General features: G+C 47.2%; 1 protein-coding gene across 5 annotated transcripts in view; it reads left to right on the forward strand.

Moving 5' to 3' along the window:
* The window catches only part of LOC144762305 (exportin-5-like), a 2,106,094-nt gene that overhangs the window by 1,073,723 nt on the left and 1,010,555 nt on the right, over positions 1-21,816 (forward strand). For all 5 annotated transcript variants that reach the window (XM_078647454.1, XM_078647456.1, XM_078647455.1 and 2 more), the window contains exon 19: positions 9,059-9,152. In XM_078647454.1, the coding sequence (XP_078503580.1) occupies positions 9,059-9,152 (94 nt within the window). The remainder of the gene's footprint in view (positions 1-9,058; positions 9,153-21,816) is intronic.

A 21,816-nucleotide genomic window follows, 5' to 3' on the forward strand; every position in this document is an offset into this window, starting at 1 on the left:
GAACTAGTCCCCTTGTGCACTAGGGTGTTGTTGGGTAATCTTTGAATTTGGATGAAATTTGAATCATTGATACTATAATGCGACTGTATGTATTACTTCCAGCCCTGACGAAGTCGTGGGTTCACACCCAGATACGACGAAATGCGTTGGCATAAGGGAGTGGAAGATTGCGAAAAGAGGGAACCTAATAAAAGAACTGAACAAGCCCAGAAACTTGGAAATTACGAAAATGTATTTTCCTCTGATATTATTGTACTATCATTTTGTGAATAATTTGGCTTGTGCTTCAGAAATTGTCAATTTGTTTGATCAATCTGTGATTGAGTGATTAGGAAGATTGGGTGTAGACTCTCCTCTTCTGGATGCACAGCAGGATATTTCTTGGGTACTTCTGGTTTCAATCTATAGTGTGAATTTTTACATGAGCGCTTTTAAGTTTCTCTTCACACCCGATATTTGTCATTGACCACCAAACGGAGATTGGAGTATCGAATTATGGTCCGCATAGTGGGAGTAAGCAAAAGGCTGGGGGACTACTCTTGGCAGACACATTTTAAGCCTCTAATTTGGTGCACCTTCCCCCCCCCTTAAAAACATAGGGAAGCCCAAGTAAAACAAATGGCCAACCGTCAGCAGTGTCTGTGAAGGAGTGCAGAGAAACTTCCAATGGCCCCCACCCGTTGCTTGCACATGACCAGGCATCCCAGAGTAATCCTGACTTCAACACTCTCCATCCAGCGAAGGGGGCTGCCTTGCCGAACAAGGGCGAATGAGATGCTGACCCCGTGAGCCCCCCACTCTGCGGGACCTGAGAGGTGTAGGACAGACCAACAAACTGAAGGGAGGGTTGCGAGCGGCCAGGGTGCCCCATACATGCAGTGGGGCCTCTGGGACATCCTGTCTCCGGTCAGGAGTGCAGAAGCAGCAGACAGGGCCACGGGGGCTTCCTGAGCCAGGCTCAATAAATCCGAGCACCTATCGGTTCTCTTCCCTGGCCTCCCTGGGAGCAGAAGGCCTTTGCTCCTGGACACATTACACAAGCACCTGGCCAGGCTGCTCCTGCCCATTGCTGCTTCCCCCAGAATGACAATCTGTACCCCTTATGGACATGGGGAAGCTGAGGACTAGACAACCCAGTCCCCGGGCGGGCTGGCGCCTCCCCTGCAGACCAAGTTAGATAAAATATTGGCAGCCATAGCAGACACTAAATCCAACACACTCCAACTGGATACTGGTTACTGTATCTGTGGGACTCAGACTATTGAGAGCCGACCACCAGAAATTGGCAGACAGAGTGAAGGTAGTGGAGAATGGGGTGTATGAAATGCGCCCTGAATAAATGGTGTTGTCATGGCAAGTAACAGTCCTCACGGTCAGAGTACGCAAGCTAGTAAATCATGCTGAGGACGCAGAAAGCTGGAACAGGTGAAGCATTATCCACATAGTGGATCTCCCGGAGGATATGGAATGGTATTCTATCTTGAGCGCTGAATGCTGACTGAAGTAGCCTAAACCTCCTGACACCCTTCTTCGCTTTGGAATGTGCACATAGGGTGACAGCCCCGCAGCACCTGACAGACCTTCTTACCCAGAGGTGGCCAAACTGCTCTTTTTCAGAGACAGACATCCTTCTGCAAGGGGCCAGAATAACGGGCCCATATAACATTATAAACGAGAAGGTCACGCTGTTCCCAGTCTATACTGCTGCAGTACAGTCTAAGAGGACCTCCTTCCTGGAGATGAACAGAGCACTAAGCAAGGAAGGCCTTCAGTACTCCCTGATGTTTCCAGCCAAAACTAAACATTCTGTTGGATGGCACATCCCATTTCTGTGATGATCCCCAAACAGAATGGGACTGGCTAGATGCATACAAAATGGGAATGACCCCGCCAGGCCCTCGCTGGCTGAAAGACGACACCAAGTGGAAACCCTGAAAAATACCCCATAGGTCAAGAAGCAGAGGTGCCCGAACAAAGCCAGCCACCACCCAACCGGCACTGGAGCGAGTGGCGGCTCTCCAGGTGACAACGGAAATCACAGTGCAATCAGTGTCCGCTTCGGAGTTGGTCTCCCCATCGAAGGGGCAGTCGGCAGCATCGGAGTCGATGGGATCAGTTTTGGAAGGAGAGGTTCTCTCTGGCATGACCCCACAATCAGTTGATTATCTAATCTAACTTAGAGGTTAGTGCATACCTTGCCATGCTGTCCTTTGGCCTCTCGGCAGGCAATCTGCTGCAACCGGTGCAGTGCAAAAGTCGCCTGCAAGCACCATCGGTCCCCCTCCAAAATAAAAATGTCCACTAGTCATGTCACATTACTGCATGTGGAAAGTAAGGTGGATGCCTGAATTGGGCTCCTCAAAGGACTAGAATGAAAACTTCTCACATACCTCAGGAGATGCCACAAATTGTCCCCGGTGAGTGTACTGTTCACAGACTGGAGTGGAAAGCCTGGTGCCGGACTGGTTCTGCCTACCCCACACCACTTGATCCCTCCTTGGAGTCTTGCGGAGCTTTGCTTATGACTCTTTTTATAACTAATCATGTGTTTGGGCAGTCAGCTGTTGCTGACCCATCCTTGGATTTGGGGGTTATAATTTGGGGCACTTGTTATTGTTTGTCTCGGGGTACATGTTACTTGTTAGGGTGGGGGAGGAAGGCCCTGGGGTTGGTTGCTGGGCAGAGGTCTGGGACTGCCGACTACATTGACTTATTGGCTCTCACAGAACCGGGGCCTGTTTGCATGACCTGTAATATCGGTAGGATGAGGTCAGCATCTAAATGACACAACATGCAAAGATAATGTCGACTCGGGGGTAAACATCTCCATTCTACAGGAGACACACCTGACATGGATAGAAGTAGGGCCATCTTTGTGCCTAACCAATACCAACTGATGTTCCTCCACTCCTTACCGGCACACCTAGGATGTCTGACAGGAGGTAACTCACTCCTGGGGGGGGCGATTTCAGCTACATCACAGAAATGCTCCTGGACCACTCTATCCCCCCTCTCTGCCTGGAGCTCAAGCACACAGAACAGCAGTAGGTTTCCGGAATGTGTACAGCACTGGGAATTGATAATTGTGTGGCACACCTAACATGACGCAGAGCAGGATCACTTTCATATATCTGCCATACACACTAGACTAGACTGATTTGTGTGCTCAGAGTGGCTGAGTTAATATGCAACCTTTACTAAATACCTCAGTCGCACCATTTCAGACCACCCCCCTCGACTTATGGGGTCCCAACTGATAGATGACAGACCAGTGATACCAATGTGGCAACTCCAACCACTGGCATTTGCACTTGAATATACTTGTTACTGGAAATTCCTACACACATCCTTTACAGAATAATTGGATAATAGCCAGAACTCTGCATCCTCTAGCCTTGTAAAATGGGAGGCCTTCAAGGAAGTGTTCAATGGTCACATGAGGAGTCAGTGGAGTTATATAAGGAGCTGAATAGTGAGCTGAAAACATTAGATGCTACTCTTCAAACTCTAGATAATGATTTGGGGACAGACCCCGCCACACATCAGGGGCTTGTAATGGTAAAGGAACGCTACAGTGTCATCCAGGAACGCCTATGATGCCATGACTACTAAAAATATGTAGTCAGGGTATATGAAGAAGAGGGTAAATCAGGGAGGCTCGTAGCACGGCTCATTTGCCCGAAACTGCGAGGTACACCCATTACACACCTCCAGTCTGCTGCTGGGACACTTACTTACTCCCAGGGGCAATCAATGAAGAGTTTAGAACATACTATGAGAAGCTGTATCACTGTCAAGAGGCACTTTCAGAAGGCTCACAAGATGACTTCCTGGACTGTTTCCCGCTCCTAATGCTGCTGCCCAAGGAAAGGGAGGCCCTTAGAGACCCAGTCACAATGCAAGAGATAAGATGCCATTAAGGAAATGGCCACTGGCAAGACCCTGGGCCCCGACGAACTCCAAGCAGAGTTTTACGCTACATTTATTGGACAACTGGCCCGTGAAATTGGAATCGCTCTATGCGAAGTCCATGCGAGTTAGTCACCTGCCTGACTCCACAAGGTGTGCTACTGTGATACCCCTCCCCAAAATCAAGCTTTCGGGTGCACCTATGTCTACTTTCCAGCCACTATCCATGCTAAACATGAACTTTATCGTCCCGAGTAAAGTGCTGGCTTAAGGATTGCTCCGATGTATGCTGGCCCTGATCCATAAGGATCAAAACGGTTCCATACGAAACGGTAGCACCTCCGTAACCTCAGGAGACTGTATCATGTTCTTTTCCAACCAACGGTACAAGAACTTTTAGGGGGAATACCAGTAGACCTCGAGAAGGCCTATGGTTTTATACGGTGGGACTTCTTGGCGAAAACAATGTGTAATATGGGAGTGGGGGAGGCCTGGATTAAATGGGTCACACCTCTCTGTGCCAGGCTAGCATCATGCGTTAAGACCGGTAGTGCGATTTCAGACACGTATGAGAAATGTTTCGGGGTACGAGACAGGGTTGCCCGCATCTCCTCTTCTATTCGCCTTAGCCATCGAATCCCTAGTGGAGTTATTTCATCAGGAAGGTGGTGGCAGGGGCATAATGATAGATGACATGAACACATCATCTTGCTTTATACAGAAGACCTCCTCCCGTATCTGTCTGATGGCCCTGTTGGATCTCCAGATGCAATCCGATGCCTGGAAGAGTTTGGGGTGCTCTCGGGCCTACCGGTCAACAGAAGCAAAACCTGCCCCCCATTCCTCCGTGTGCCACAGGTACACCAACCATCTGCCCTTCCCCTAGGACTTGCTTGGGCACCCACAACCTTTAAATAGCTGGGTGTTCAGATATACCGCACCCTAGATGACTTATGAGAGGGTAATCTGGGCAGAGCAGTTCGCTCTCTCAAATTCTTTGCCGCTTTATGGAGATCCCTTTATGGCCCGACTATCAGTCTCCAAAATTATGATGCTTCCTTTCCTGTTCTATATATGCACAAAGCCTCCAGTTTAGGGTGACTTTAGTATGGTTCAGGCAACTGGATGTCCTGCTCAGGGAATTGATATGGGACTGGGTCACCACAGGGTGTCACTCTTGGTCCTGAGATGTTTGCCAACTGATTTTGAGCTGTACTGCCTGGCAGCACAGCTGTAGAGGGTAGCCAAATAGCTTGATGGGTCTCGGAGATGAAATGGATCTCCTGGATTTAACACCACACATGGGGAGCTTAATGATCCAACTACTATGACCAGAAGTGGCTATTCTACAAACGTGCAAGGGTTTTATTCGTTTATCTTATCAGAGCTCAGACTTCATAGATATATCTCATTGTTTGTCTGGTCCAGCTTAATTTGGAGTCTGAACAATTATTCTTAAAAACTACAACAAATTGCCAAGTCGTTAATTCACTGACAAATGTGTATATTAAAAAGGATTTAACAACAACACGGGGAAGTTTTCTTATTCAAGGAAGCTTTATCTTTATATCTTGATACATAAAGTAAAATCAAGGGTACAGATCATAAAGAATCAATCATTGTAACAAATGAACAAAGGAATCAACAAATTATCCTAATGAACATTTGAATAACACAAGTCCAATCAAAATTGATGTAAGCCTAATACTCCAATTCAAATAATAGAGAGGATAAGTGGAAAATCAATCGAAACTGCAGAGATTAACTTGGTAGTCGACGTTTCGGTCTTCTTATTCGATTTTCAAAACCATCTTCAGGACTATAATAATTACAATTTTTACAAGTAAATACATCTTAAAAAACCTGTACGCCTTTACGCACAATGCCTATGGGAGGATGTCCTAAATGTATAAAGGTAAGTACAGTCAGGGGTTCACCTTCTGGGTTTCGAGTTGTAGTGGGCCAAGGTCCAAACTACTACCAGAAGTTCTTTGGCAGCTGTCCTGGTTTCACCTGGAGCAGGGTGCTGGTGAGGTGGTTGCTGGGTGGGCTACGGTGAAGGGGGGCCATCTGGAAACAGGCTGCACAGGGGGACTTGGGGACAAGTCAGAGAGTTCCCAAATGGGGGCTCAGGTCATAAGGGGTCTTGAAGCAAGGGGCACAGCCGGGTCTTCTCTGGGTGGCTCGGGTGCAGAGTGGTTTGGGCGGCTGGGCTAAATGCTCAAAGATGTTCCTTGTGGTTAGGGAGAAACGGCTGGCAGGGGCAAAATCAGGACAGCTGGGCCACTCACAATGTGGGTTTCAGTGGTGCTGATGTCCCTTGATGGCTGCTTGGCCATGGTGCAGGAAGAATCCCAACTGAACTCTCACTGTTGGTATTTGGTGCAGGCTGTCCGGTGCCCCAGGAATTGGTGCTGCACTGCTCTGCTCAGTCCTGGTGTCTTCACACTCGGTGGGGAAACAAATCTGACCTTCTAGAAGATGAGTACCTTCTCCTGGTCCCCTGTGGCGTTGGTCGGGCCGGGGAGCTGCAAGGCGATGGGACCCGACTGTGCTTGTTGGTGCCTGCGGAGTGCAGGGGAGTAGCTACTCTACTCCAAGGGAGATTGAAGGCAATTTTCGAAGTGCTGGCAGGCTACCCAAGGCTTTGGTAGTTCTCCTGATTGCAGGACGTGTCACTCTCTTGCAATTGTGGAGAGAGGTGCGTGTAGGCAGGGTTTGGCGCCAAAAGTTCTCAGTACGCCAGGCAGTGACTTTTCATTTGTCCTTCTCCTCTTGATCCGTCAATCTGATTTCTTGGGTTCAGGGGTGCCACCTAAATGCTTAATTTAGGGGTGTTACAGGGATTGGCAGGTAGTAGCCCAGTGGCCACTTCCTGTGAGAAATGGATATAACCCTGATACTATTAGTCTAATACCGTCCGAAACAAGATGGAAGTATTTGAAAAGGTTCTGTCCACTTCAGCTAGTTCACATTAGGGGTTGTGCTGTCTTGGTGTGGGCACACCTCCTAATCTTACTCATTTTCCCGCCTGTCTTGGTACCAAAAAGTGCAGTCATGTCAAGGGGGTTGGCATCTCTGCTGTCTGGAGAGGCCTGGGTTGCATAACAAAGGCAGCAGGGCCTTTGAAGCTTCCCGCCCTGGAATGCAGTTTCTGCATGAAGGAGGCATAAACACCTCCGCTCAGAGCAGGCTTTGAGATGGCTTTCACCTCAGGGTGGTATGGAGTGCAAAAAAACGATGGATTTAGGCCCAGATCCTTGTACTGGGGTGAATGTATGACATTGTTCTACATTCTGTCCATCAACTGTGTTTGGTTTGCAACTTTCACCCCGAGTGGGCTGGGTATGCTCAGACGTGAGTCCCAGGCTCTCCACACCACTGGAGTCAAGCTATCCAGGCTGATGAAGGCTGATAGCCAGAAACCGGTCCTTGGATGCTTGATTCCGGTCTGGGAAAGACATGGCTTGGTAGTTCGGACTGGACTGTTCCCATGAGGCACAGGGTCAGAGCTGATTTGCATATAGCCAGTGTCTAACCCAGGGTGGTGTGGGGTGCAAAAAAACGATGGATTTAGGCCCAGATCCTTGTACTGGGGTGAATGTATGACATTGTTCTACATTCTGTCCATCAACTGTGTTTTTTTTGCAACTTTCACCCCGAGTGGGCTGGGTATGCTCAGACGTGAGTCCCAGGCTCTCCACACCACTGGAGTCAAGCTATCGAGGCTGATGAAGGCTGATAACTAGAAACCGGTCCTTGGATGCTTGATTCCGGTCTGGGAAAGACATGGCTTGGTAGTTCGGACTGGACTGTTCCCATGAGGCACAGGGTCAGAGCTGATTTGCATATAGCCAGTGTCTAAGCCAGGGTGGTATGGAGTGCAAAAAAACAATGGATTTAGGCCCAGATCCTTGTACTGGGGTGAATGTATGACATTGTTCTACATTCTGTCCATCAACTGTGTTTTTTTTGCAACTTTCACCTTGAGTGGGCTGGGTATGCTCAGACGTGAGTCCCAGGCTCTCCACACCACTGGAGTCAAGCTATCCAGGCTGATGAAGGCTGATAGCCAGAAACCGGTCCTTGGATGCTTGATTCCGGTCTGGGAAAGACATGGCTTGGTAGTTCGGACTGGACTGTTCCCATGAGGCACAGGGTCAGAGCTGATTTGCATATAGCCAGTGTCTAACCCAGGGTGGTGTGGAGTGCAAAAAAACGATGGATTTAGGCCCAGATCCTTGTACTGGGGTGAATGTATGACATTGTTCTACATTCTGTCCATCAACTTTCACCTCAGGAGGTCAGAAACTTGTCTAGGTTGGCTGGCTGACTCTAAGGTGCTCTCTGGGTGCCATTATTAACAAATCCAACACTGGCATATGAGATGTAGAGGGTACAGTGAAGCGATCATGTAGCTGGGGAACCTGTAATCATGAGTGTCCAGCCCATGTACTCTGTATGGCTTCACTGTGTACTTGTGGTATCTAAGAGGGAACTTGTTTTCACAGGGACACATCTACTCATGCAGATATGCCCACACATGGGTATAGTTCACCCTTCCTTAGGACTTTAAGGCTACCTGTAGGATTGACTTGCCTATACCAGATGCAGTGCTCTGAAGGCATGGCACACTTCACTTTTCTCTGCACCAAGACATGCAAGTTTCAATGGCAGTTTGCATAAGCTTGGTGGTGGGTTCTTTAAGGTGGCACAATTCGTGCTGCAGCCCTTAGGGCACCATTTACTAGGGATTACATGGAGTCTGAAGTGGTGCCAATTGTGGAGCAATGGTGCACTTTAGGGAAAGAATTCTGGTACTGGGTACAAGGTTAGCAGGAACCCAGTACACTTTCAGTCAAAGTTGCATCTGATATCATGCAAAGAATGAGGTGACTACTGCAACCATGTCCAGTTTCCTACCACAATACTTTCCCCATCCATTGCCAAATAAATTGACAGAAAGGATACTTTGCGACTTTTTGTAGCAGTTTTGGCAGCGGCTGCTTGCCAGATAATCATGTTCTATTATATGTGTGCCTGAGCTTTATATGAACTCAAGTGTACCAGTAAAAGTCAAAGTTGTTTTGTGTATGTGGAAACATTCGCTAAAGGTCTTAATGTTTTATTTTTTATGTTAAACGTGCAGGGCCTTTTCTGATTCGGAATCATTTATCAAATATGTTGGTGCTGATCAGCAGGCAACTTTCGTTACTGAAGGGAAAGATCTCAATCGTTCAAGTGTAAGTATTTGTCTCCATTAGTGTCTATTGTCATTGCATCTGTATCTTGTTTCAGAACATTTACATTTTAATACATTTTGCACCTGTAAAATTGTGCCAAAATGAACAGTTTCCATAGCATCTCTTTTTGGGCTCTGGAAACTGTCCCCGATAGACCTACACTTAAATGAAAAGGAAAACAATAGTAAACTGAGCAAATAAACAGCAGGTTTCCATGAGCAACTATCCACTTCCTCTTTAAGTCACTACATGAGACAATAGACTCCAGAATGTAGAGCAGGAGAACCTAGAAACCGAGTGATTTCAGACTCCAATAATCCCAGCAGCATTCTATCATGATGATGATTTTTTTAAACTCTTTTTTTTTATTGACATTTTCCAATTGTAAATATACAGCACTGCAACATGAGTTAACCAGTTTACAGTGTAGTCCATTACAAAAATGGGGTAACCTAATGATGGTCGTGGACCTGGGTTCAATGTGGTATAAAAAAAAATGGTCCTACACCTTTTCTTTTAAAGGATATGAATCAAACCTACAATGGTTATTGAAAACCGCTTCTTGAGCATGCACACTGTTGTCAATATATCTAATAAACTTAAAGTGCAACAACCAAAATTTGTCCAAGAAAACATGGGTTTATTCCTTCATAATTAAATCATCAGTATATTACTTACTGCAAGGGACAGAAAGAGGGAAATTGGGAAGGACGTTGCTCCAAGGAACGTGCGGAAAAAGAGAGTGCTCCAGTGTTTAAGGGGTGAAAAAGGATTTCAGACGGTTTGATAGGAAAAAAATACAATTGTTCATATGTTGGACTGATACATAAATCTCAGTCTTTTGTAGCCTGGCCACATTTAAAACACTCAAGGTTCTTTTATATTCAACTTAGAATCCGTGTTTGAATGTAGTGCACTCGCTCTGGGTCCGCAATCGGCGTCCGCAGTCTGCACGAGTTGCAGGAAGCTTCCTGCAACTCGTGCGGACTGCAGACGCTGATTGTATGACTCAGAAGCACCAGCATTGAATGCCCTAGAAACCGAGCGAGTGCATTACCTTCAAACACTGATGAGGACGTTTACCAGTAATTAGACAGGAGATATCCCCTGCACCCCGCAATACTTTGCGGGTTTGCAACACGGATAACACAGCGCCACTCAGGTTTCTCCACACTGCCCTGAGGAAGATCCGCAGGCCGAGGCCTCAGATCGCCCTCTGAGCCCAAAGTTGGGTCGAAACGTCGACGCCCATACTTATCTAGCCCGGATCACAAGCCCCTTATCCAACTTGCCCCATGAGGATATATCTGTGCATCTCTAAATTGAATATAAAAGAACCTTGGTTGTTTTAAATGTGGCCTAGCTACAAAAGACTGAGATTTATGTATCAGTCCAACATATGAACAATTGTAATTTCTTCCCATCACACCGTCTGAAATCCTTTTTCACCCCTTAAACACTAGAGCACTCTCTTTTTCCGCACGTTCCCTTGGAGCAACCTCCTTCCCACCTTCCCTCTTTCTGTCCCTTGCAGTAAGTAATATACTGTTGATTTAATTATGAAGGAATGGTTATTAGATGTATTGACTACTGTGAGCTAACAGTGTGCATGCTCAAGAAGCTGTTTTCAGTAACTATTGTAGGTTTGATTCATATTCTTTAAAAGTAAAGGTCTAGGACCATTGTCTTTTGTACTACAGTGTAGTCCAGGCTTATTCGTGGTAAATAACACTCAGTCGTCTGTAATCAAGTATCACTATTAGGCCTTACAGTTATTAAGTGCAGGCTACCTCCTCTTGTTTTTTTCCAAATAGGAGTATTAAAACGGTGTCACAGAAAGAAATTGGTGTGATATTCTAGGAAACAGGTAAAAAAGGAGAAAGAAACCCTCCATTTCTCTTAATAAACAATGCAGTGACACAATAACTTGAAGGTGCGGATCTACTAATAAGCTTGCTCAAAAGGAAAAGAAAGGGGGAAAAGGAAAAAGGAAGGAGGGATAAGAGCAAGGAGGTAGGGGAAGGACCTGATCAGCAATGCCCAATCCCATGTTCTTCGTGACGTGATTTGGGATGGCAGGTGCTGGAGGGTTGCATTGGCTACCCTCTGTTGCCAACCACTTAAGGGTGTCGGGAGTCTCGGACTTTAAATTGTACTTTCTAGTAGTTCAATTACAGTAGATCATGAGAAGGCTTGATGGAGTAGGCCTAGCAGCTCTTTGTCTGGTGGGCAATGGACCCAACCAGGGACTCCTGTTGCAAAACTGTTACGTCCTGCAAGCCGAATTCCATGCCCGGCTATCCTTTTGTCTACTGCCCTGAATTGCTGGCGACGGGGCTGTGACACACTGGTACGGTGTCCCCACACGCCCCTGAACTCCCATTGATGGGACTCCCTCATGGTGAGCCCTCAGGCCCGTTGTTGTATGACCTTGGCAGGAAACCGGTAGCGGACCTGGCCAGACTTCGCCCCCTCTTATATTGGCGAAGGCTCTGGTCCACAAAGGAATTAAAAGACTATGCGTTCGGCATTATGGACGTTATTCTGGCAGATAGCCAACATAGAATCAAATGGCTTCGGGAAATCAAGTCCCTTCTTAAAATGATGGGCATGAGTGTATTATGGACAGACCCTGCCAATGCGCCTTTTCCCTCCAAAGAAGCTCTGAAGGCAAAATATTGGGAAATGCTGTTCTGCAACACATACCGCAGCCAATCTTCTTTATCTTTAACGGGTACATTTAAGGAATTCAAATCCTTTCCCTTCCTTGAGCAATACTGAGACACCATAACTAAACCCCGTGACCGGAAATTATATTTCCAGTTAAGGATAGGCACTCTGCCAATCAGATAATTTACTGCAAAGTGGGGTAAAGACGAGTGCGATAAATGCCCTTTTTGCATAGACCAAATCTAAACAGTACTCCATGATCTCATAGCCTGCCCTGCATACTCTACTCCTCGGCGTGCATGGCTAAGTCCGCTAGCTAAATCACTGGGCCTTAGAAACTGTGCCGAGGCAATGAGAGAACTTTGTTCCGACCCCGCACCACCAATTGCCATAGCAATGGCTACATTTCTAAGCTGGTCATGAAGTATACGTATGCGCCACATTGGTGGAATCCAAAGCTGAGTAACACCTAATTCCAATAATAGTTACAATTAATTATTCTTGTATTACATTTTGATTGTTTTTAATACCTTTTAATCAAATGGATTAAATGTCCTTTATTCTTTTTATTATATTTATACTGTATATTTTAATGTCTGTAATTCATAGTTTTTTACATACTCGTTCTTTTTTTAAGCTGTTATATATATGTGCTTTAAGACTTAATTGTCGTAATAAAGCTTTTTGAATTTGGAATTTGGTGAGCCATTGTCTTTCTTTAGTTCAAGGCAGATGGACTCCTGGACGGAGGTAGGGTTGGTGACCCTAGGAGACTGTTTTCAAATGAATGCTTTAATTCTCTTTGGTGAACTGGTGAAACAGTCAGGCCTGCCAGTGGGGCAGTCCATTACTTATGAAGGTCTTACTCGTGCTGTACGGAATTTGTGGGGGAACGCGAGAGTGGAACCTCCAACCCATGTGGTCCTTAAGTTACTTTTTACTCTGGGATCAGGATCTCATTTGGTCTCGTGGTTCTATACGTGCAGGTAACAAAACCTTCTGACGCTCTTCGGGCTTGTTGGTCTGGTGAGCTGGGTAGGAATATGACAGACGCTGCATGGGGAGTGTTGCGTATTCACAGATGGTGTCTTACAACACACGTCATAAATACATTCAATTTAATTATATCCATTGGACATATATTACTCCTCACAGATTCCAGTCAATAAATTTGGGAGGGAGAGGGGGGTGTTCGCCCTCACTGTGCAACTTTAGGAGCAGAATTTGGACACATGACCTGGGGGTGTCCTGGACTTGTTGGATTCTGGGGGGTGGAAATTGTTCATCTTAATAAAACCCTGTTTAATCACTTACTAATACACCTGCTGTTTGTTTACTTGGGCTCTTCTGTAGGCCAGGCCCCAAGAAGGTGAGGGAATAGATTTGTGGACTTGGCCCTGGTTTTCACCAAGCGGCATGTGGCCACGGCCTGGAAAACACCCAGGGGACCTAGTGTGGCGACATGGGTGTCTGATGTTAGTCGCTGTGCAGGGCCTGAAGAAAGAGCACTTCAGAAGGAAGAAGCTAGGGGCATATGTCGCAGACCTATTGCTCTTCTTTGGAAGGAAGTGGTTGATGAATGGGAGTCCCCTGGGGTTGAGGGAACAGTTGACATTGAGGAAGGGTACGCTGTGGGATGGTTTCCTGATGTGTGGCGCATAGATTCTTCTGTAGATAGAATGGATTGCCTACCTCTGCGCCCCCCACCCCGCAGCAATATATGTTGTCCTGACAGCCTATAATAAGCCTTAGATATGCATGGACATAGTTAATGTTAATATTTTATTGTGTATATTTTAAATGTGTATTATTATTATCGTATGGCATTTAGAGCTCCTGAAATAACCTCATCCCTGGCAGGTGTTTGTTTCCCTCTTCTGGTAGAGTGTGGGCATATTATTGTAGATTTAAAAAACTGATTCTGTGCTTATTTTGAACCATATTGCTAATAGCTATAATCCAAGAAATCTGACTCAAGAGTTTATTCTGTACTGCATGATAATATAATAAAAGTCCACTAACTGCATTTTTGCAGGTCATAGCCTGGACTGCCTCAATGAAGGTCTGTCTCGGCATGGAAATGAGATTTGTGGGCATTAATAGTAAAGTCCAAGACATAAAAGGGACTCATGTGCTTTAAAGATATTCTTGGTGAGAATTACGGAGACAATTAACTTGGAATGGAACAAGGGACGCGGAAGCGGGACTGGTGTGAGCCCATCTCCGCAGCAGATCTTGGACAGTGTCCCGGGGTGACTGGGGACTCGGGGGTCGGGCTAACTTCTTCTACCCTAGATGGCTGCTCAAATGAAGTAGAGGCAGAGAACTTATAAAGACTTTTCAACGAAGGCTTTATTTGGGTGTATGTCTTTCTCCTCCTGCTGGTGATGCGTTCCCTGGCGAACGCGGCTGGATCATATGCCGAGGTGCGGGGAGGATCCAGTTTGCCTCAGGTGTTGGTTCAGATCGTCCTTAGGGCCAGGTGTCTCCGTATGAAAAGAAGAAGACAAAGGACGTATTAGGACCGAGTATGGGGACTACACGTTTGTAGGGCCGGGAGTGAGGGAAACCCGTGACAAGTGCTTTATATGTACAGAGCGAGGTTCGTGGGGAAGTGCTCGTGAGTTGGGGGTATCAAGGGATGAGCTTCACACGGGTCTATACATTTAATCTACAATAGGCGGGACTCTGTTTCCCATCCACCCTGCCACACGGCCCCGTGCCTGTTGGAGCCACGCTCCTCCCGTGGGAACGTGGCGGGCGGCTCATAGTCCCGTTGGCCTCCTGGCTTCTCCGTCTCCTCTCCGTTCCTCGGGTTGGTCACCGGCTCCTCGCTGCCACTGCTCACTCGATAACCGCCTTCTCTCTTCGCCTCTAGGGAAACGCCGTCCGCCGCTTCCTTGATCCGGGCGTCTTTTGACGCTGGCGCGTCGCTCTCCAGTGGCGGTGCTACTACTGCGGGATCCGAGTCCTTAAAGGTACAGGGTTCGTTTCTGTCCGAGGTCGGCCACCAGTACTCTGGGTCTCCAGTCCGCCAGTCCTCTTCTACGTCACGGCCAGGTTGCTGAAGAGAGGGAACGGAGTCACATGAAATAGCGGGGTCGGACCACCAGTCCATAGTCTGAACCCCCTCTAGGGGCCCCAGGGGACCCACCCCGTCACAGACCGTCAAAAGGACGCTCTCCTGACGGCAGCGGCTCTTGCGGATCACGACGCCCAATCCAGAGATAAGACTGTTCACTCATCGGAGGACGATACAATCCAATCGGACTCTGAGAATAGTCTAACATTGTTTCCTTCGGTTACTCCACAGACTGTGAATGAATGTTGAAATGATGTAGGGTTCCCTCCGGTAGATGGTATCGTATAAAGTGCTACTTATTGTGTTCCAATGTACATGATGTCACATGTAGGTCCCGTTCTTTCGGATTACTTTGCGTTGATGGGGCTGGAGTAGGAGCACTGAATATAATGTAGGTGCATGCGGGTTACTGTATGCAACAGCAGGGTGGTTGCCGCTCCTCCTAAGGCAAATGCACTATGGTATTGTTTATGGTTATTAGTCTGGTGCTCTATCGTTTTACGGGGGAACCTAGTATTGGGAGTTGTATTGGGAAGTTTTGACATGAACCATATTATAGGTATGCAACACACTCGACCAAGGGCAGAGAAGATGAGAAGGGTCCCTATCTGGTATGTAGGTATAGATGGCCCACTCTAGCACATACACACTAACGTCTTGGAACGTACGAGGGCTAGGCTCCATACATAAAAGACATAGAATCCTTTGGCAGCTTAACCGCAGGAAGGTGTAAATCGCTTTCCTGCAAGAGTCTCGTCTCACGAAGGCGGAACCTGTTAAAATGCAAAAGAAATGTAGGGGGCAGTTGTTCTATACATCATATTCGACATTTGCTAGGGGAGCCGCGATCTGGATACGGAGTGGCACCCCCTTCGCATTGTTAGAACAGCGAGTTGATGTGAATGGCAGATATGTGCTTTTGCTGGGTACTCTGGATGGGCGTCATGTGGTATTTGGAAGTGTATACGCCCCTAACTCGGAGCAGGATAGATTTCTTATCCACGGCACTGGTGGGGTGGGACTCCTACCCTTGGGTGATAGGTGGCGATTACAATGCAGTGCTTGATATAGATCTGGACAGGTCCCACCCACCATTGCACAATACAGGGAGCAAGAAACAAGCTGAGGCTCTGCAGAGATGGGCGGATGGAAGGGGAGTAAGTGATGTATGGCGCATGAAACACCCAGCTGCTAAAGTGTACTTCTTCTATTCACCACCTCAGGGCCTTCACACTCGTATTGAAAGGATATTTTGCTCAATGTCACTGGTAACCAATGTGTTGGACACTACATATTTGGGTAAAACCCTATCCGATCATAACCCATTGGAAGTAGTGGTGAAATGGGGGAGGGTACCTAGACCTGTCCCGACATGGAAACTACAGCCCATACTGCTAGGGGACTCAGTGTTCAGGGATGCGCTATCCAAAGCGATAACTAATTATTATGTTGAGAATGCACATACTGCCAGCACGTGACAGCTTGAGTGGGATGCATTTACAGAGGTGCTGCGGGGAGTTGCGAATAGTAAACAAGTGGTGGCCCGCTCTGCTATACTTAATCGTCTCAATACGATAGAGAATAACCTAGGTGTGCTAGAACTAGAGGCTGCACAGAGTGCTCCAGGGCAAGAGGAATTGCAGGAAGCTAACATTCAATATGCAGAATTGCTGTAGGACTTACGAATACTAGATTACACCTCATATACCCAATAGCAGCATGCTGAGGCCAATATGACAGGGCCGTTGTTGGCCAGGATAATACGTAATGCCCCGCAGACGGCTCCCATTCTTGAAATTTATACGCAAGAGGCTGTACTCGCCACCACACAATTGGAAATAAATAAGGCCTTTCAAACATACTTTGAGACGTTATATGCCACCCTGACAGAGCAGGATCAGGATGAGTTTGATTCTTTCTTCGCCCACAGATATCGGATAAAATCAGGAGGGAGCTGGAGAACCCCGTGACGGAGGCAGAGATCAGAACTGCTGTCAGGGCCCTGCCCATAAATAAGACCCCAGGGATAGATGGACTACCGGCTGAGTTTTATGTAACTTATATGCCCTTGCTGGTTCCACACCAACGGCACATGTATCAGGAGTCACTGGAACTTGGCTCTTTGCCAATAACCACACTTCAGGTCCTGGTGGTCTCTTTGCCCAAACCGGGCAGGGATACTAGAAATATTACAGGTTATCGACCCCTTTCATTGCTTAATACCGATTATAAAATTTTAAGTAAATTATTAGCGAATAGGCTTCAATTCCACATACCCCGGACTGATTCACACGGACCAGTGCGGGTTCGTACCAGGCCGCACCACAGCCCATAATATCCAACGGCTGCATCACCTTATGTCCCACGCCAGAATGCACCCTCAACATCAGGGTTGTATCTCATTGGACATGCGCCAGGCTTTTGACTCTCTCTGGTGGGACTACATGTTTCGAACTCTACCGAAATTCAGAATACCGGATGTGTTTACAAAATGGGTATCCCTCTTATACACTAACCCTACCACTAGAGCTCGCACGGGACAATATATATCGAGACAATATGTGGTGGTGAGCGGTACGAGGCAGGGCTGTCCGCTCTCCCCATTGATAATTGTTCTAGCTCTGGAAACATTGTTGGAAAAAATCCGTAGGCTGGCACTCCATAAGGGCATTACAACTGGCCATGCTACGCACGTCGTCTCCCCCTATGCAGACAATATTATCCTCTATCTCACAAACCTTGGTGGTGACCACTCGCCCCTCCCTGCGCTATTCCAAACATTTCGCTCACTGTCGTGGCTCACTATAAATGAAACTAAGTCATATGCCTCCGCTTTTACTGAAGAGTAGGTGCAGAACCCCATACAATTTGGACAGTGGTTATTCCAGGTAGCACCGACTACGATTAAGTATTTGGGTATTAAAGTGTATAGGGAACCAGTGGATAACATAGAAGGCAATGTAACCCGGGCGATAAATTCACTGAGAGGTCAAATAAAGTTCTGGACGTCCCTTCCCCTTTCAGTGGCGGTAGGGTGACTATTGCCAAAATGGTGATGCTTCCACGGTTACTTTATTATTTTACGAACCTACCAATTGTGCTTCCAATGAGTGTGTTCAAGTTGCTGGATACATTATTGGTGGCGCTTATCTGGGGACTGGGTCGGCGCAGAATAGGCCTAGCTAAGTTGCAACTGTACAGTGGAGGTGGGGGTATGGGTGCTCCGGATTTCAGGGCATACTGCTACGCAGGACAACTACAGTGGTTGTCATATTGGATTGCAGGGCGTAACCTTCAGGAAATAGCAATGTCACAGGGAGAATGGAATAAGGGCACCTTGCACGCACTGCTGCTACCTGGTGCAGTAATTGCACCATCTGCTTCCCCATTACTGAAAGTGGCTATAATATACTGGTAGAGGGCACTAGCATATACGAAGACATGTACTCCATATGCGCCTAATATACCACTAATTGGTATAACTACACCGCTGGGAACTGTATCGCAAAGACGAATCTCTACATAGGTGGAGGAGGGGGTAGACACTATTGGGATGTTGTTCGCAGGTAACACACTGATGAACCATGATACCTTTGTGGAGGAGAGGGGAGTGCCGAACACTCTGTTCCTACTACTTGCAACCATAATGTGATACATCATAAACACTTGGGCTCCTACTGGTGCAGAACCCCAACACATGCACTGGTGCATGTAAAATACTTAATGGGGAACGGTAGCCATTTGACTAGATGGCTGTATCGAGGTATTCGGTCACATGCAGGCATATCACTGCAGGCACTCCGAGATAGGTGGTCAATAGACCTAAATAGGTTATTTACCAATAAGGACTGGAATACCATATTGACATATCCAAAGAAGGTGTCACTCAATGCAAAGTTTAAATTTCCAACTTATGATTATGCATCGTGCCTACCTGACCCCACCCCGAGGCTGAACGCAATGTATCCAACCACGTCGGACGCATGTCCATGATGCAGGAGCCCTGGTATCGGTTTGTTGCATATGCTATGGAAGTGCCCGTGCTTACAACATTACTGGGCGGAAGTGCACAAGGCCCTAAGGGAGGTGGCCCCGGGAAGGTGGGGTGTATTAGCGGAGCATTCGCTACTGGGATTGGGTATGAAATCCAAAAGTGGCAAGGCCACGTTCAGATTTGTCAAATCAGCGCTAATTCTGACCAAGCATGCAATAACTAAGCGCTGAAAAACCACTGCGGCACTGTTAGTGACTGAGTGGTATAGCGAGGTGGTGAGATGGGGCAAAGCAGAGAGCGCTGAGCTTAGGAGGGATGAAGACAGGGGTCTGCACAAAAAGCCTATCTCCTTAGAGTGGAACACGATACTGGAAGATTGTAAGGCAAAAGAATTGTAAAGGAGATATAGCAGGGATCTGGAGGCTATAAAGCCCTGCAGTTATATATGGTCAAATGTGTAGGAGATGTCCAAGACATGTTAATATTCTGTGTACGAAACATATTATACGCAAGAGAGTTGCTGCTAGACCGAACTTTGCCTGAATGTGTTGTATCTTTATACCAGTCATATATAATTTCATACCGGTTCATATGGAGGAAGGGGGTTTATTCAAGTAGTTATGTTAAGTGTCATGGCCCATGTTTCAAATTGTAAAATGTTGGTGAAATGTGCAGTGCACACTACAAATGTACACACGGATCCGTAATTGCGGAAATATTTGTGCACTGTACGGCATATGTGTATCTTGACACTTATAAAAGTAATAAAATATGTTTAAAAAAAAAGAGAAGGGTTGAGGATGGAGTTTTCTTCAATGAATTTCATTAGCTGGACATTGACGGTTTTCTCTGTGACTTTGGCCACAAAAGGGAGGAGGGAGATGGATCGGTAGTTCGTGAGGTCCTTGGGATCTGCTTATGGCTTCTTGAGTAGGGGTCTGACTTCTGTGCTTTTCCAGTCGTCGAGAAAGATGCCGGTTATAAAGGTGACGTTGATGGTCGTCGTAGTTCTGAGCGATGGCGGCGGCTCTGTAGAAGATGTGCGGGGGCAGGGGTCCTTGGGGGCTCTTGATTGGATGCCTTTCATGGTCGATGCAGTATCGTCGGTGGTGACTGGGGTCCAGGAGGTGATGGTGGGCTGGCTGGGGTTGCTGGAGGATAGAGTGTTTTCGGAGTCAGATGTCTGGTTGTTGAAGTTGTCGTAGAGGCCCTTGATCTTCAGATGGAAGTAGGAGCCAAGCTTGTTGCAGAGGTCCTGGGAGGGGGTGATATCTGTGTTTTCGTTGGGGGGGTTTGGTGAATTCCTGGATCATGCTGAAGAGTTGCTGGAGTTGGTGAGGATCTTGTCTGGATGAAAGTCCTTTTGGTGGATCTGATGCATTGGTGGTATTCTGTTATGGATTTCTTATAGGTGGTCTGGTCTTCCGGGGTTTTGCTGTTTCTCCAGTTCTTCTCGAGACGTCTGCAGGTGCGTCTGGCTTATTGGACGTCGGTGGTGAACCAGGTGGCCTTCCTGGGGAGCTTTCTGTCGGGGTTACATAGGGGAGCAAGTTCGTTTGTGCAGTTAGTGATCTATCTGTGGAGTTCCTTGGTTGCCAGCTTTGCGTCGGTCGAGGTGGTGCGGGCATCTCGGCTGAGGGTGGAGTTGAGTTGCTCCTCGGTGATCTTGCTCCAGTTTCTTCGTGGAGGGCGGGGTACGGGTTTGGGCGCTGTGGTCTTGTTGACATGGAAATTAACACCGTGGTGGTCCGTCCATGGGTGTTGCGTGTTGTGGCTGAAGTGGATGTTGTTGCTTCCTGCGAAGATGGGATCGAGGGTGTGTCCTAGCTTGTGGGTAGGGGTGGTGACAAGTTGTTTCAGTCAGAAGCTGGAGAGGTTATCCAGTATGTATCAAGGTCTTTGCCTTTCAGTGTTCTCCTTGGGGGCTCCAGCACTGGTGTAGTCGATCTTGGGTTTTCTCTGGGCCTCTCCATTCCTCTATGGCCCAAAATCTCCTATGAGTCACTGGTGGATGTGGTGACTTCCCGGGCTGAATCCATGTTCTCTAAGGCCCAATGCAGGGTGCCCCAGGCCAATGTGATATATAACTGAGGGCCCATATCTTCATCCTCGATGGGGAGGCACTTGCCTTGTCTTGGGCATTAGCAGTGCTCCCATGTCACCTACTGGACCGCCTGCAGACATCCAGTGGGATTCTCTTCTGCATCTTCACTTTATCTGCACTGGGTCGTCTCACTTGGAGTACCGATGTGGCGTGGTCACCGTGTCCCCAGCCCACTGTGCCTCTGCAGGCTGCTTTGGGCCATGTCTTCACAAGTATCCAGGAACCCTGCTGCTCTCACCTCCTTCATGACCGTGGGTGCGTTCTACTTCCTTTGTTCCTGCACCAAGTGTAGTCCACTGCTGCATGCTACTGGGTATATTTGGGCCACGTGGGCTGCTCTAAGTGCGCCATTTTCCTCTCACCGGCCTCCTCTTCAGATGTCTCCTGGGCCGAATCTGGCATGCCTATTGGTAGCAATACAAAGCCCCCTTGTCCGGTTGCACCAGCCCTTTGTTCAGTTGGGCGTTGGCTGAGCATGTGCTGGATTATATTAGATATTTGCTCAGGACGCAGGTATTTGCTCAGGCTGTGGGCGGTGCTCTTCAAAACACATCCATCACAGCCACCATCTTGGCACGCCTTATGCCGTCACACTGTTAAGCATGAAACTTTCAAAGTGCAATACATTTTGCATCAGCAGAGTGATTCCTATATTTCTGCACAATTTTAGAATCTATTCTCAGGTACAGTTTTCGATTACGCTCCTTTAATTTTCAGCCTTTTGTTTTAACTAGATCCTTATTCCAAGTAGCTAGTTGGGGAGCAACAAGAGTATTGTCATACTATGGATCTCTGTTTTGTTATAGTGAATATT

Source organism: Lissotriton helveticus, chromosome 6 (genome assembly GCF_964261635.1).
Source record: "Lissotriton helveticus chromosome 6, aLisHel1.1, whole genome shotgun sequence".
Taxonomy (NCBI): Eukaryota; Metazoa; Chordata; class Amphibia; order Caudata; family Salamandridae; genus Lissotriton; species Lissotriton helveticus.